The sequence below is a fragment of the Carcharodon carcharias genome, chromosome 9 (assembly GCF_017639515.1).
Source record: "Carcharodon carcharias isolate sCarCar2 chromosome 9, sCarCar2.pri, whole genome shotgun sequence".
NCBI lineage: Eukaryota > Metazoa > Chordata > Chondrichthyes > Lamniformes > Lamnidae > Carcharodon > Carcharodon carcharias.
In genome coordinates this window covers 124,559,470-124,577,401 of record NC_054475.1, presented here as the reverse complement: position 1 = coordinate 124,577,401, position 17,932 = coordinate 124,559,470, and the positions used below count along the sequence as shown (strand labels likewise).

The window sequence follows — 17,932 nt, the reverse complement described above, 5'->3', positions numbered from 1 at the left end:
CTCCCTCCTACCTCCCCCTGGACCCCATCACCGAAGATCAAGCCATTGTTTCCAAGACTGTCACTGACCTCATCTCCTCTGGAGATCTTCCCTCCACAGCTTTCAACCTCATAATCGCTCAACCCACTTCTACCTCCTACCCAAAAGCCACAAACAGGACTGTCCCAGTAGACCCAGCGTGTCAGTCTGTTCCTGCCCCACAGAACTTATTTCTTCCTATCTTGACTCCGTTCTCTCTCCCCTTGTCCAGTCTCTTCCCACTTACACCTGCGATTCCTTTGATGCCTTACATCAAATCAACAATTTCCAGTTCCATGGCCCTAACCACTCCCTCTTCACCATGAATGTCAAATCCCTCTACACTACCGTCCCCCCACCAGGATGGTCTGAGATCTCTTCGCTTCTTCCTCGAACAGAGGCCTGGACAATCCCCTTTCACCACTGCTCTCCATCTGGCTGAACTTGTTCTCTCACTGAATAATTTCTCCTTAAACTTGTCTCACTTCCTCCAAATAGAAGGTTTGGTTTGGGTGCCCACATAGGCCCCAGTTATGCCTGTCTCTTTATGGGGTATGTGGAACACTCCTTGTTGCAGTCCTACTCAGGCCCTCTCCCACAACTCTTTCTCTGGTTCATCGATGACTGTTTCGGTGGCACTTTATGTTCTCGCCTGGACCTGGAAAAATTTATTAATTGCTTCCAATTTCCATCCCTCCATCACCTTCATGTGGTCCATCTCTGACACTTCCCTTCCCTTCCTTGACCTCTCTGTCTCAATTTCTGGTGGCAGACTGTCCACCAATATCCATTACAAACTTACCGACTCCCACAGCTACCTCGACTACAGCTCCTCACAACCTGCTTCCTGTAAGGACTCCATCCCATTCCCTCAGTTCCTTCACCTTTGTCGTATTTGTTCCGATGATGTCACTTTCCAAAATGGCACTTCTGACGTGTCTTCCTTCTTCCTTAACCGAGGTTTCCCCTCATGGTGGTTGACAGGGCCCTCAACCGTGTCCGACGCATCTCCCGCATATCCACCCTCACACCTTCCTCTCCCTCCCAGAACCACGATAGAACCATAACCTTGTCCTCACTTTTCACCCCACCAGCCTCCGCATTCAAAGGATCATCCGCCACCATTTCCGCCAACTCCAGCATGATGCCACCACCAAATACATCCTCCCTTCACCCCTCGATCGGCATTCCGTAGGGACTGTTCCCTCTAGGACACCCTGGTCTACTCCCCCATCACCTCCAACACCTCATCCCCCTCCCACGGCATCGTCCCATGCAATCGCAGAATGTGTAACACCTGCCCCTTTACCTCCTCCCTCTACACAATCCAAGGGATCAAACACTCCTTTCAGATGAAGCAGCACTTCACTTGCACTTCCTTCAATTTGGTCCACTGCATTCACTGTTCCCAATGCCGTCTCCGCTACATTGGAGAGACCAAACGTAGACTGGGTGACCGCTTTACGGAACACCTTCGGTCTGTCCGCAAACATGACCCAGACCTTCCTGTCGCTTGCCATTTCAAAACACCACCCTGCTCTCATGCCCAAATGTCTGTCTTTGGCCTGCTGCAATGTCCAGTGAAGATCAACGCAAACTGGAGGAACAGCACCTCATTTTCCGATTAGACACTTTACAGCCTTCTGGACTTAACAATGAGTTCAACAACTTCAGACCATGAACTCTCTCCTCCATCCCCACCTCTTTTTTATCCCCTTTCTTTCTACATTCATTTTTATTTTTTTATTTTTATTTTTTATCCACTTATTTTTATTTTTATTTATTTTCATTCTCTTCATTGTTTTATCCCCACCTTTTATCCTATTTTAGATCTTTTTCCCCCCCACCCCCACAAGGGCCATCTGTCACTTGTTCATGTTGTTATTTCCAGAATGCTTACCCTTGTCCTGCTATTATCATATTCTGCATTCTAACCTTAATGCCTCCATCAGCACCTCTGTTAGCCAGTACCAATACCATTAACACCCCTTTGTCCTTTTGTTCATGACATCTTTGGCAATCTCTCCTTTGCCTCCACCTACTACTGCTCTTCTATCCATCTCTACCTGCTCCACCCCACCCCCCACTTAAAGGGTATAAGTTTCAGCATATTTTTACTTCTCTTTAGATCTGAAGGAGAGTCATATGGACTCGAAATGTTAACTCTGTCTTTCTCTCCACAGGTGCTTTTAGACCTGCTGAGTTTTTCCAGCATTTTCTGTTTTTGATCCGAGGAGTACAGCTGGTCTGGAATAGCTCAAAAAAGCAGCTAGGATTATAATCCACTTCAATGGCAAGTTGTGAAATTTAATTCAATTAATCTTCCATCATCAAAAATGGAGATCCTTGGCCTGTATGTAACTCTAGTACCACAGTCAACTCCGAATGTCCTCTGAAGTATCTTAGCATGGAGAACCAATGCTTAATATTGAAGAGGAACAGCCTGATTTAAGGGAACTAAGTCAGATCTATCAGCTAACGCCTTAGGCTCCTCTATCACCATCCCTGGGAGACTTCAACACTGACTCAAAGTACCTGGTCAAACCAAAGGAAACATCTCACTGTTTTTCCCCGCCCACCACTCCCCCACTGACAAAGCACCATTTAGTGGAAGCACTCAAGCAAGCATGCTCCGCAGCTGGTTGAATGAAGTATATGTAATTCCTACTGGTTACAGGCAATCTAGCTGCTTGTGCAGTGAAGAAGGGGTGAGGTTACAGCTGTATACTGATTTTCTATTGTATCTGTAACAGATTTATACCGCAAGAAATCATTATTCTCAAAAATGTGGACATGCACCATTTTTATTTGGACCTACTGGGGTATTCACCATTCTGTTTTGCATGATTCCATCACTCTCAGATAATTCTAAGGTTTGGGTGATATCCAGATTTGGTATCAGATTTGATTTAAGAGGACATACATTGTATACTAGGGAATGGACTGTGGAAGCAAACTCCAGGGACTTAGCATCAGAACATTATTCGAGATAAAGGGAGCAATTTTAACTTAACGTGCCAGGTGGGAACCTCAGATTATCGAGTAGAATGCAGATTTTACATCCCACCCAAAACTACTTAAAGACTTCAATGTAGAGTGGAATCGGGCAGAACGTAAAATCAAGATTGCACCCAATCTTGTTAGTCTTCTGCTTGGCGGAAGTGGTTAAAATCTCCCCCATTGGGTGGGGTATAAAGTCAACATTCCACCTGATCCAATGGATTCCCCAACTGGTGATTAAGTTAAAATTTCCTCCAAAGCATTTGGCTTCACATTTGCCTGTCCATAGACTATTCTTTCAGAGATTGGCAAGATTGAGCCATAAGGCGACAGGAAAGAAGATTTCTGAGTTGCCTGGAATAACGCAGGTGAAAACATATTACTTGGTATTGTAATGTGGTGGTTATGTTGCATGACAAGGAATACAGAAACCTGGATTAATGATCCAGAAAACATGAGCTCAATGCCCAGCATGCCAGCACATTACCAATTCAAATCAGTTTTAAAAATTAATCTGGTAAGAAAAGGCTCATGTTGGTAAAAGTGACCATGGTGCTGAATTGATGTTAAAACCCAACTGATTCACTAATGTACTTTAGGGAAGGAAACCTGCTGTCCTACCAAGAATGATTTTGTGTAGCAAGCAACATATTACCACAACTCTTGAAACCATAGCAGAGGTGTATTGTAGGACACCCTCATATCTATTCAGGCACCAGACTTACTGTTTCAACATGCCAGTGGTGTGCTCAATGATTAGTCGAATGGCTGCAGGCAACTCATTAGCCCTGTGTTCAGCTGGGTATCCTCAGATATCAGAGAACTGTCACGCACCACAGCTCCAGAAAACAAATTTCATTGATCCATGATTCACCTTGGGACTTGTCTTTGTGAGTTAAATGACAGCTGCCTGGGAAATGAGCACTGACTTCCTTAACCTAACGTGGATAGTTTCAAATGTGCTGACTTCCAGAGACTGAAATCCTTTCTGATTCATGCAGGTGAAGGTCATCTTGCAAGGGATTATGTAAGGGCATTGGACTACAATCTATAATTCACCCCTCAACTTGCAGAAATCTTGCCTTTTGGTATAAGTGAAAAGCTTTCACAAGTTGCTGCTGGGAGACGATGGGGAAAAGATGAACTTGGTTGTTTGAGTAAGCAAGGCACCATTTTTGCTTGATACATCAATATGTACTTTAGAAAGACTAAAAATGAGTAATAACACTTTGAAGTGACTTGGAATGAATGGAAAAATTAAGAGCTGTTGAGATCTACACAGCCCCTTGGAGCAGTGTCTCCATTAGATGAGTTCCACTGTTGGTCACGTTACATGTTACAAAACTTATTCAAGGTTTCACAAATGAATTGCACCCACATAAAATAGGGACTTGCAAGCGCCGTGGTAAACTAAGAGTTATGGGTATAGGTATCTGGATATTGTAAGGACCCAGCAAGTCAACACAGAGCTCCTCCAGCACAACCTGATCTGCCTGTAATGCTGTCTGTCTTCCTCTTCTTTTAAAAAGGACAGTTGTAGGGGATTCTCTTGGGAAAACATATAGCTGGAAAAAAAAGTGATTGGATCACAATTGCCACAAAAGGTCTTGAATGACAAAGTAACAGCACCAAAGAGAAAAGAGAAATGGACTGAAACTTGGGTGATGAACTTTCTTATAGAGCTCTTTAATTGAATTTCAATAAAGCTACATTGCAAGCAATCCTAGACATCCCATTGCAAATTGCTGAGCCATCTCTGAACATGAATGAGTGAAAGAATGAGAGGCATGTAGAGGCATTGGGAAGTTGCATAGATGCCTAATTGAAATGCTTGGGAAAGTATTCTTGGGAACTTTCAATACCTATCAACCTCCCAACTGCATGATGCACTAAATGGGCAGAGTACTGGCTTAAGCCAGTGGCAGTTGTGATTAAACTGTATTGAGTTTGGCCCAAATCTTCCAGTTTCCAGATGGTCAGAGATGGTATGTACATTGGAAGATGAGTCTCAGGACCCCATGGAAGTTCTGATGCACAGACATATGTAGTAATTGTCCAGGAAGTTTAAACTTCTGATGGGCTGATTCCCTGCTGTTCGGCACCCTCCACAGATGTCTCCAACCCTGAGCTTACAGCAGAGACTTGGGCCAGACAGCTGCATATTTACCCAGGAAATGTTACACAGTTTCATATCTGGTCTAACAGCTGTTCAACTCAACTGAGTATCACAACTGAACTCCCCAACCTACCCCACCAACCACCCAACTACCCATCCAAACTGAGCCATCTACACCCCAACCACCCAACTACTCTCCTGAGCCGACTTGACCCAACACACAACAACACCCCCCAACCCAACCCAACTATATCCTCAACCACCCGACTACCTCCCCGAGCTGACCGGAGTCCATGTGGTGTAGTACAATCACACAACAACCCCCTTACCTGATCCAACTACACCCCAACCACTTGACTACCTTCCCAAGCCAACCTGACCTGACCCGACTAACCCCCATGGCCACCTGACAACCCCATAACCACCCGACTACCCACCCACTATGTGACTACCCTCCGGACCAGACCCTACTACCACTCCCCACCCAACCACCTGGCTACATCCCCAATGACCCGATTAAGCCTGTTCACCTGACAAACCCCCCAGCCACCCAAATACCTACTCCACCCACCTACTCACTTCACTCACCTCACCCACCTCATCCACCTACCTACTTCACCCACCTCACACACCTGCTCTTCTACCCATTCACTCACTCACCAATTCACTTATTTGTCCATTCACCCATTCACTCACCCACACTTATTCATTAAAAGACTTGGGCCTTTAAAGGCTTACCTGAATACGGTAGCTATTGGGGGCATGTCCTTTCCTTCCTTCAACTCTTCTACTCTCCTACACTCACTGGACTTACCCTGAAGACACTGCACTACCCATTTCTTCTTTAGCCGGGATCAGAAGATCCTGGAAGAAATGGGCAGTATTGTTGGGTCAGAAAAATCTTTGCAGGCAAAGGCAATGTGCCCAGCCACTCACCGGAAGATCTAAGCGCTCTAGTCCTATCATATTTTGAGAACTGTGTCCCACTTGATTGGTACCCCATCCACCACCGATGCACAGTGGTAGCAGTGTGTACCATCTACAAGATGCACTTCAGCAACTCATCAAGGCTCCTTTGACAGCACCTTCGAAACCCACAACCTCTACCACCTAAAAGAACACTTGGGAACACCACCACCTGCAAGTTACATCCAAGCCACTCACCATCCTGACTTGGAAATATATTGCCGTTCCTTCGTTGTCACTGGGTAAAAATTCTGGAACTCCCTAACTGCACAGTGGGTGTCCTACACCACATGGACTGCAGCAGTTCAAGAAGGCAGCTCAAGAAGGTGAGTTACCTGCCACAAAATTCCCAGCCTCTCCTGCTCTTGTAGCCACGATCTCTATGAGGCTTGTCCAGTTACATATCTGGTATGGACAAGGTTAATCTGGAAAATTTACTTAATCTGTGGTAAATGAAGTTTAGTGTAGTAAAATGTGAGATGATGCACTTTGATAGGAAAAATAGAAACATCACGTGTAGACTTTAGAAAGTATGACTCTGAACACGGTAGAAGAACAAAGGGATCTAAGAGTACAAATAAACAAATCAGTAAGAGCAGAATCACAGGTCGACAGAGCAATTAAAAGCACTTGGATTTATGCCTCAGGGTGTAGAATTCAAAAGGAGTGAGATTATGTTAAATTTGTATGGGACCCTGATCAGATGGTCCTTAAAGTGCTTTGCACAGCTCTAGTCTCCATACTATAAAAAGGATTGTATGGAACATATCTTTTTATTTTTGTTGGACTGTGAATTAGAATTATAATGGCTGCAGGTTGAAAGACATGTCCACAGAACAGCATGAAAGATATATACAATGTTGCAGTCCTGGAACAGAGTGTGCCATGAAAGACAGGATGGTGCCGGAAAGGAGTCCTCGACCAAGGGAGCTGCCTCACAACAGCATTTCAATTGGATCCTGACAAGCTGACCATGTTTTGTGTGAGAAACAGTGCAGCTGAATAGCTCCTAGCCTGAAAGGAACAAGACCTAAAACCTCTCCCTCCTGTGTGTGTAAGATTCCAGTAATTCTACAGTAATCACAAGCTGGCTTTTTTTCCTCCTCATATCTCTATAACCTGCTCTCTCTCTGAAAACCCCTATCAAGAGGCAAAGTGGAAAATCACTGTTAGAGACATTGAAAGGCAGGTGCTCAACCAGTGAACTAAATACTGAAAGTGCTGGAAGACCACCTCGTGTCATCAACAAGAACTGAACGGAATTTGGAAGATAGCGATCAAAATCAACCTACCGAGCCCTGTGCTCTGGAATTGGTGCTATTGAACTGTTTTATTCCACCCTTATGTGTGTCTTATGTGTTGTGTGTATGTGTGTGTGTGTGTGTATGTCCATGTATGTGTCTGTGTCTGTGTGTATATAGGGATTTAAGAAGGGGATAGAGTTTAAGTCATTGTATTAGAAGTTTGCAGTTCATATTTCTTTCTTTTGCCACTAGTTAAAGATAATTTGTTCAATAAACAGTTATTTATTTATTAAGTTTACAAACCTGGTTCTCGTATTGTGTTAACTTAAATTAAACAGTTAGGTAGAATTGGGGCAATCTAGTGTTTGGTCAAACTTTTCACATTTGTCGCAGCTCAGGGAACAGTGGAGCTTGATATTACAGCACACTATCCCTAGTAAGTCATGGTAGGATATAGATTTGCAACACCATTACCAGAAGTGAGAGATTACAGCTACTGTGAAAGATTGAAAAGTTTGGTGCTTTTCCCATTAAGAAAAGGAAAATTGAGAGGTGACCTGTTAGAAACCTTTAAAATTATAACAAGGTAGATTTCCATTTGTGGGAAAATCCAAAACTGAATCCATGAATACAAGATATTTGCTCATAAATCCAATAGGGAAATAAAGTGAATTTCTTTACTTCAAGGAATGGTTAGAATGTTGAAGTAACCATCACAGGAAGTGACTGACAAAAGCTTTAGCTGCTTTTAAAAGGAAACTAGGTGAGCACAGTATTTATCCTTTCATGGGATGTGGGCATCACTGGCAAGGCCAACATTTGTTGCCCATTCCTAACTGCCCTTGAACTAAATGGCTTGCTAAGCCATTTCAGAAGTCAGTTAAGAGTCAACAACATTAATGAGGGGATCGGAGTCACTTGTAGGCCAGGCACTGGAGCAGAAATTTCAATTCTCTCAGGCACAGAATAATGGCTAAAGCAAGGCTTTCTCCAGCCACTGACCATATAACTCCAGGAGAACTCAACTGAAGGTCAAATGTCAGTTGATTGTTGACAGTTGACATTTCATTACAAAGGAAGAGAAATCACAGAAACTTTGTATGCAATCCAAAACCAAGAGCGTTCACTACAAAGCCAAAAAGCTTGCACAGAACTATAACTCATCCACAAAGTAGACAAATTGGAAAGCCAAGCCAAACCAAAAGAATTCAGGAGAGCACTTCCAAACTTATTTAGAGGTCTTGAGCAGACTGAAACAAGTGGTCTGAAGTGGGAGCATGAGAACCTTCTGGAATCAAGTGAAAACCTAGAGAAAATCAGACAGAATATTTCTCAGGAACAGCTGGTGAAGGAACCACAAGTAAATCAGCAGGAGGGACAGCTTGCAGCAAGTAAGAAATGGATGGACAAACTTAAACATGAGAACATGGGAGACAAGCCTGAACAAGAAGACATAAATTTTGTCGAAGATGTGGACTCCTATACTTCATTCACCACAAAATTTCTACCGGCAACAACAAAGAAGCAAAATGAAATTCAAAAAGCAGATGAAGAATGTGCTGAAATTTGGGAACACTGCAGAAAAGGATAGCCAGAATACTTCCCAAAAATTCTCATCCTGAAACAATACTTTGATCAACAAAGTCATGGCTGACTTGCGGTTTTATGATGAGGTTGGTCATACTTCGAATCCTTAGACTCGAGTTTCTTCAAAAAAAACAAAGGACACCTGGACATTACAAAATGTTGCTCTAGAGCACAAAATTTCATTTGGTGACCAGGGATCTCAAAATCATTAGAAGAAATTATTACAAACTGCATCACCTGTGCAATCCATCTCCAGGAGCAAAGAGGAAGCACTGATGGTATCCTCATTTCCACCCACACCATGGGAACTTCATGGAATGGATCTTCTTGAGCTCAAAGGGAAGACATTCCTCATTGTTGTTGACTATTACTCCAGGTAGATTGAGGTTAAGCATCTACATAGTAACAACTTTGGAAGCTGCCATTACATTACTGAAAATAATTTTTGTCATATCCAGCATTCCAGATTTAGTCCTTTCAGGCAATTGCCCACGATTTGTCAACAAATATTTTAAGCAGCTCACAGAAGTTTATGGGTTTGTCAATATGACTAACTTACCCAGATACCTGCAAGCTAATGGGGAGGTCAAATGAGGAATAGGAATGGTGAAGGTTTTGAAGAAAAATGATGATATCAACTTCGCACTGTTAATCTATCATTCCGCTCTGTTTCAGAATGGTCTGGTCCCATCCGAATTTCTAATGGGTAGGCAACTGTGGGCTCAACTTATTGTCCTTCCGCACATACTTATGCTATGTCTCAAAGCAACAGATATAGGGTGGAATCGTCCCAGATTCGCACTAAGTGCCGTAGCAGGCGGGTAAAACGTCGTATTACCCACCAGCTACGATGGTGGCTTTTCATGCCGTATCATCCCAAACCCATCGCGGTAATTATGCATTCCCAGGAAACACACCGTTTCCATGGCGGGTGGATTGTCATACGCCATACCATCACCTTACTGCTTCACCACACCGGGCGCTATATTGAAACTGCAGCCACGCGCACACTTCTCAGTGCTTCCAGCCCACGACTGCTGCACAGAAGACATGGCCCTGAAAGGCAAGAAGGCTGCAGCCCCCTTTTGAGCATCTTTTGAATGCTGGTGAGACTCGCCACGATGTCCTCTATCCCACTCTGGTCACAAGATGGGTAGCTGTATCACTGATCCAACATGGGAGGCGGTATCAGCAGTAGTCAGTGCCAATGCCCTGCAAAAGACGATAGCCACCCAGTGCCGCTACAGAATGAATAGTCTCATCCGTTCTGCCAGGGTAACTCACTCCTCTCATCACTCTCAACTCACACACTCACAAACCCATCACACATCCACAGGGATCTCACACCTCAAGCGACAACCCCACTAACTCTCACACACCCTCACATCTTCATCAGGCTCATATCCCCTGGAGCTCGCATCCTCATCCTATTCATGGCTCCACTCACCACACAAATATTCCACGCAGTGCCATGTGTCCTGCTCACACTCTCTCCATCTGTTTCCATGCAGGAGAAGCTGGCTTACATCAGCAGGGAGAGGTCTCAGACTGGGGATGGAGTGGGCTGCATTAGGCCCCTTGCTCACTTTGAGGAGTGTGCCATCGCATTGACTGATGAGGGTGTGGACCCTGCCTGTGGTGACGGTTGGTGGTGAACACCCACATAAGGATCCTTCACCACATCATCCTTCTCTCAACGCAACTGTGAATGCTTGCTCTCCTGCTTTAGACTCTGCTGCCAAGCACTAATTATCTCTACTTCGGTTCACAGGGAGCTCTGCCAAGTGACTGACTCCCTCAGCCAACCAGTCCCTCAGCTCCATCCAGATCCTCACCTCCAGCCAAGAGGCCACCTCCTCCATTGAAGAGCTGGAAATAAACTGTTTGGAAGACCCATCACAGCACTTACCCACACCCCCCACCAGCACAGAGACACACATCTGTGTGTGTGGAACCTTAGATCTAGAGCAGGCTCGGGTTCACAATCTGGTGGTCATCGCACGGACACGTGTCAACAGCAGGAGGTGGCAGGTTCAGCTGAGCTCCCTGGCACTCGGAGGACTGCTGGGCAAAAGGCATCCATGAGGTCCGATTCAGACGATGACGCTTTGTATTCAGCCTTCCAATACAACATTGAGAGTCAGCAGAAGGTAGGGGAACATCACACAGAGCTGTTGGAAGCCCTCAACAGAGTGGCTCATGAATCAAAGGAGTGTGTCGGCCTGCTCTCTGATGAAGTGGTGCCCAGATGTGCGCATATAGAGGATTCCATGGTGAGGATGGCAGGTGCCACGGAGACCCTGGTCCAGCAGAATGCAGAGATGAATACAGACTTGCACTCCATCACGGGAGCCATGGGTGAGTTCCTGCAGTGGCAACGCAAGAGGGAAATGGGGCACCTCGACTCTCCCCAAGTGTTCCTTCCCCTCAAGAAGTCAGGCCAGGGCCCTTGGGCACCCAAAGGGAGGAGGAGCGCCAAGGATATCCCTGGGACATCCACTCAGTAATCTCAGAGGCTGTCCACTCCCTCTGAGTCCACTTTGCCTGTGAGTCCCTCAATGTTGTCCTCTGTCGCTGCAGAGAGCAGCAGGTCCACGGGTGATTCTGGAGGGAGATGTGTGTGTGTGGCAGGGCCTTTTGGAGCCTCGTGCAAGCATAAGGATCTTTCCTGTATCACACTCATCTCAATGTCCCGAGCATTTTGAATGTTGCCTGCTAGGGTTTGCTTTCAGTTGTCCATCTGAGCTGACCTGCATCTCGGCCCACCCACAGTTTGCACTGCCGTGCAGCACCTGATCTCGCCCACCACAACTGTCATTTCATTTTCAATTTGGACAGCATGATGCTAATTCAGTTTTACTTTCGTTCTCCCATTCTTTATTCTTCCCCAGTTACCCATTTCCTTTGCCCCATTGCAGTTGATCCCCTGGCATCATGTTCCACCTCCCCTCCATAATCTACCAGCCAGAACCCTTTTCCTTCGGGGATGTCCAGGTGAACGTGCACATTTCCTTTTTCCTGAAAATCCCATCCCGTCCCCATCCACCTCCCTGATCTCCTCATTCCCACCCCCAGGGTCTGCGTCTGCCTCCGAGTCACCAGAAATGACCTTCGCCGTCCCTCCTGCTACTACCATCAAACCGTCGCCCTCCCACCCTACTGCCTCACTCTACCCCCCGGTCATTCTCACCATTCCCTCATACCAGACCCATCCTCAGTTCGCTCCCCAAGAGGCAGTCATGGACCCATCAGACCCCTCCTTGGTACGTTCACCTGGATATCCCGCCCTCCGGACCCATTTCGCCTTCGGAAACCCTCCCCGACAGAACCCCTCACCCCCCTTAGTACCCCCACCCCCCTCAGACACCCCTCCCACTTAGTCCCTCCCCATTCCTGACTCCCTCAGACACCCTTACTTCTTCCTGCAGCTTTACTCCTTCCCCCTACCCAACTCCTTCCTCCACCCTTATTTGTTCCTCCACTATTACTCCCTCCCCTTGATGCACTCCTTCACCCCCAAGACTCCTTCCCCTCTCCATACTCCTTCTCCCCACCGAGACTCTCTCCCCTCTCTGCACTCCTTCCTCCCCCCATCTCCCTCCCCTCAGCACTCCTTCCCCTCTGAACTCCTTCCCTTACATCTTCCACCCCCCTTACATCTATCTCCCCAGTTGCTACCTTCTCCCCTGTTACCCCCTACTCCTCGTACTTCTTCTCCTCCCAACCTTATCCTGACACCTTCATTCCCCCCTCCCAACCTCACCCTCCCTGACACCTCTTCCTCTCTGTCGATCCTAGACCTTCTTCTCCCACTCCCTCGACCATCATCTGTTGTGAGCATCAACGGTGACTTTCCAGCTTCCGTGAGCTGCTTCGTGGTGGAGCCATGTCCATGAGAATCCACCTAGCATGCCATGGATGTTCCTTCAGTATGCCATTGATGTCAGGCTCCAGCATCTTCTGATCTTCAGAAGTCTGCAATGTGAGCAAGACCCTGGCATTAAGTCCCAACGTCTGCATGTCACATTTGTCAAGACATGTTCTGCACTGGCCTGTTTTCCTGCCAACATGGACAGACGATCCAGACAGGCACGAGGTTGTGGGGGGGGGGGGGTGTTGAGGCTGGGGGGGGATGGATGGATGAGTCTGGCCTTATAATGATATTCTGGTGTGTTACAATGAGGTCCCTGATGTTTGATGATGGGCAACGAGGCCCGCCATCGACAGACTGAGTGGGCGATCACAAACTGGTTTCACAATGTCATGAAACCGAGTTTTGACCTTCTCACCATATTGTCCACTCATGCCACCGAACATGCCCAATGCCAGCAGGCACAGACGATTCCATCCATAGAGAGATTAAGGGAGAAGGAGGGTGAGTATTGTACAAATCAAACCAGAAACTATAATCAGTAACATAGAGTACATAACTTACCAGAACTCCAGGCAGGGGAGTCAGTATGGACTCGTGACCAAAATCGTGAAGGCTGGGTTTTGGAAAAGAACATTACATGTGCGATCTTATCTTGTGGAGATTGAAAATGGAATAGTGAGAAGTGCACCCATATCTCCAAAAAGACACCCTTCAATGGAATAGGGACCAATTATCCAAACGATAAACAAGACAACCTGAACAGCAAGCTGGTAGTTTCTGATGATTCACATCCTACTCTACTGAGCTCGAGAGAGAACATGGAGAACTTGAATCCTATATGTCCTCCGAGAGAGTGGAGAATAAGGTCAGAGTGATTGGTGAAATCACCACAACTGTGAACCAGGGCAGAGACTTCAGGGGGAGATGTAGGATAATGTAAATAATGTATTTACTAGAGTCAGAGACTAGGGTTTAATGTAAAGGGTTTCATGTAATTAGACAATCTACATCATCAGTGATGTACAATCACATGACAGAGTATGCTGAAAGATAGTTCTATGTGAAGCCTTGTGCTAAATCTTATCCTGTACATAGTTAGAAGAATGTTTAATTAAAGTTGAAGCTTATCAACGACCTTGCCTCCAACAGTATCAATCGATCCTAAGCAAGGACAACCTAAGCTAAGACCCACAACAATAATAACAGACAGATTACTTCCACTTTGTGATGAAAAACTGTTACACTGGAAACATCTGGTACTTTAATGTTACAATTTTTGGGAAAAGAGAGAGTGGGAGTGGACCTTCACAGGTGGAAAAAGAAAAACACAAAGCTAGATTTAGGAGCGGAAAAAAGGCACAATATGGTTGCTGCTGCTGTTTCTACTAAATTAAATGGGGGAGGTGATGGCAGTGGTTTTATCACTGGACTTGTATTCCAGAGACCCAGGGGACACCGGTTCAAATCACACCAGGGCAGATGGGGGAATTTGAATTCAACAAAAATCTGGAATTAAAAATATAATGATGACCATAAAACCATTGTCAATTGTCATAAAACCCATCTGATTCACTAATGTCCTTTAGGGAAGAAATCTGCTGTCCTACATGGTCTAGCCTACATGTGATTGGTTGACTCTGAAATGCCCTCTGAGCAAAGACAATTAGGGATGGACAATAATTGCTGGCCGAGCCAGCGATGCCCACATTCTATGAATGAAAGAAAAGTAATTGAATAACCGGAATTGACCAATTAGTGCACAAAATAATTATCAAAGGTTCAGATAAAGGTAATTCTGGTGGATAAAAACAAAAAAACTGCGGATGCAGGAAATCCAAAACAAAAACAGAATTACATGGAAAAACTCAGCAGATCTGGCAACATCGGTGGAGAAGAAGAGTTGACGTTTTGAGTCGTCATGACCCTTCAACAGAACTGGGTGAATCCAAGGAAGGGGTGAAATATAAGCTGGTTTAAGGTGTGTGAGGCGGCGGGGTGGGGGGGGTGTTTGGGTGGGGTGAGAGAAGTGGAGGGGGGTGGTGTGGTTGTAGGGACAAACAATCAGTGATAGAAGCAGATCATCAAAAAATGTCACAGACAAAAGAACAAAAGAACACAGAGGTGTTGAAGTTGGTGATATTATCTAAACGAATGTGCTAATTAAGAATGGATGGTAGGGCACTCAAGGTATAGCTCTAGTGGGTGGGGGGAGCATAAAAGATTTAAAAATATTTTAAAATAATGGAAATAGGCGGGAAAAGAAAAATCTATATAATTTATTGGAAAAAAACAAAAGAAAGGGGGAAGAAACAGAAAGGGGTTGGGGATGGAGGAGGGAGTTTAAGACCTAAAGTTGTTGAATTCAATATTCAGTCTGGAAGGCTGTAAAGTGCCTAGTCGGAAGATGAGGTGTTGTTCCTCCAGTTTGCGTTGGACTTCACTGGAACAATGCAGCAAGCCAAGGACAGACATGTGGGCAGGAGAGCAGGGTGGAGTGTTAAAATGGCAAGCGAGAGGGAGATTTGGGTCATTCTTGCGGACAGACAGCAGGTGTTCTGCAAAGCGGTCGCCCAGTTTACGTTTGGTCTCTCCAATGTAGAGGAGACCACATTGGGAGCAACGAGTGCAGTAGACTAAGTTGGGGGAAATGCAAGTGAAATGCTGCTTCACTTGAAAGGAGTGTTTGGGCCCTTGGACGGTGAGGAGAGAGGAAGTGAAGGGGCAGGTGTTACATCTTTTGCGTGGGCATGGGGTGGTGCCATAGGTGGGGGTTGAGGAGTAGTGGGTGATGGAGGAGTGGACCAGGGTGTCCCGGAGGGAACGATCCCTACGGAATGCCGACAAGGGGGTGAAGGGAAGATGTGTTTGGTGGTGGCATTATGCTGGTGTTGGCGGAAATGGCAGAGATAATCCTTTGAATGTGGAGGCTGGTGGGGTGGTAAGTGAGGACAAGGGGGACCCTATCATGTTTCTGGGAGGGAGGAGAAGGCGTGAGGGCGGATGCGTTGGAGATGGGCCGGACACAGTTGAGGGCCCTGTCAACGACCGTGGGTGGAAAACCTCGGTTAAGGAAGAAGGAGGACATGTCAGAGGAACTGATTTTGAAGGTAGCATCATCGGAACAGATGCGACGGAGGCGAAGGAACTGAGAGAATGGGATGGAGTCCTTACAGGAAGCGGGGTGTGAGGAGCTGTAATCAAGGTAGCTGTGGGAGTCGGTAGGCTTGTAATGGATATTGGTGGACAGTCTATCACCAGAGATTGAGACAGAGAGGTCAAGGAAGGGAAGGGAAGTGTCAGAGATGGACCATGTGAAAATGATGGAGGGGTGGAGATTGGAAGCAAAATTAATACATTTTTCCAAGTCCCGACGAGAGCATGAAGCAGCACCGAAGTAATCATCGATGTACCGGAGAAAGAGTTGTGGAAGGGGGCCGGAGTAGGACTGGAACAAGGAATGTTCCACACACCCCATAAGGTGACAGGCATAGCTGGGGCCCATGCGGGTACCCATAGCCACACCTTTTATTTGGAGGAAGTGAGAGGAGTTGAAGGAGAAATTGTTCAGTGTGAGAACAAGTTCAGCCAGACGGAGGAGAGTAGTGGTGGATGGGGATTGTTCAGGCGTCTGTTCGAGGAAGAAGCTAAGGGCCCTCAGACCATCCTGGTAGGGGATGGAGGTGTAGAGGGATTGGACGTCCATGGTGAAGAGGAAGTGGTTGGGGCCAGGGAACTGGAAATTGTTGATGTGACGTAATGTGTCAGAGGAATCACGGATGTAGGTGCGAAGGGACTGGACAAGGGGAGAGAGAAGGGAGTCACGATAACGAGAAATGAGTTCTGTGGGGCAGGAGCAAGCTGACACGATCAATCTACCGGGACTGTTCTGTTTGTGGATTTTGGGTAGGAGGTAGAAGTGGGCCGTCCGAGGTTGGGCGACTATCAGGTTGGAAGCTGTGGGAGGAAGATCCCGAGGAGATGAGGTCAGTGACAGTACTGGAAACAATAGCTTGATGTTCAGTGGTGGGGTCATGGTCCAGGGAGAGGTAGGAGGAAGTATCTGCGAGTTGACGCTCAGTCTCCGCGAGGTAGACGTCAGTGCGCCAGACAACAACAGCACCACCCTTGTTAGCGGGTTTGATGACAACGTCAGGGTTGGACCTGAGAGAATGGAGTGCAGTAAGTTCAGAGAGAGAGAGATTAGAATGAGTGAGAGGAGCAGAGAAATTGAGACAACTAATGTCGCGCCGACAGTTCTCTCTCCCATTGTCCAGTCCCTTCCCACCTACATCCGTGATTCCTCTGACACCTTACGTCACCAACAATTTCCAGTTCCCTGGCCCCAACCGCTTCCTCTTCACCATGACATCCAATATCTCTACTCCTCCATCCCCCACCAGGATGGTCTGAGGGCCCTTAGCTTCTTCCTCGAACAGACGCCTGAACAATCCCCATCCACCACTACTCTCCTCCGTCTGGCTGAACTTGTTCTCACACTGAACAATTTCTCCTTCAACTCCTCTCACTTCCTCCAAATAAAAGGTGTGGCTATGGGTACCTGCATGGGCCCCAGCTATGCCTGTCTCTTTATGGGGTATGTGGAACATTCCTTGATCCGGTCCTACTCCGACCCCCTTCCACAACTCTTTCTCCGGTACATCGATGATTACTTCGGTGCTGCTTCATGCTCTCGTCGGGACTTGGAAAAATTTATTAATTTTGCTTCCAATCTCCACCCCTCCATCATTTTCACATGGTCCATCTCTGACACTTCCCTTCCCTTCCTTGACCTCTCTGTCTCAATCTCTGGTGATAGACTGTCCACCAATATCCATTACAAGCCTACCGACTCCCACAGCTACCTTGATTACAGCTCCTCACACCCCGCTTCCTGTAAGGACTCCATCCCATTCTCTCAGTTCCTTCGCCTCCGTCGCATCTGTTCCGATGATGCTACCTTCAAAAACAGTTCCTCTTGTCCTCACTTATCACCCCACCAGCCTCCACATTCAAAGGATTATCTCTGCCATTTCCGCCAACACCAGCATGATGCCACCACCAAACACATCTTCCCTTCACCCCCCTGTCGGCATTCCGTAGGGATCGTTCCCTCCGGGACACCCTGGT

At 46.5% G+C, this 17,932-nt stretch overlaps 1 protein-coding gene across 1 annotated transcript in view; it reads right to left on the bottom strand.

The window, feature by feature from the left end:
* Window positions 1-8,988: 8,988 nt before the first annotated feature.
* Window positions 8,989-17,932, bottom strand: part of LOC121282464 (sodium/hydrogen exchanger 2-like) — a 196,807-nt gene continuing 187,863 nt past the window's right edge. Inside the window, exons 14-15 of the mRNA XM_041196168.1 lie at window positions 10,915-11,050; window positions 8,989-9,051 (exon numbers count right to left, since the gene is read on the bottom strand). Of these exons, the coding sequence (XP_041052102.1) occupies window positions 8,989-9,051; window positions 10,915-11,050 (199 nt within the window). The remainder of the gene's footprint in view (window positions 9,052-10,914; window positions 11,051-17,932) is intronic.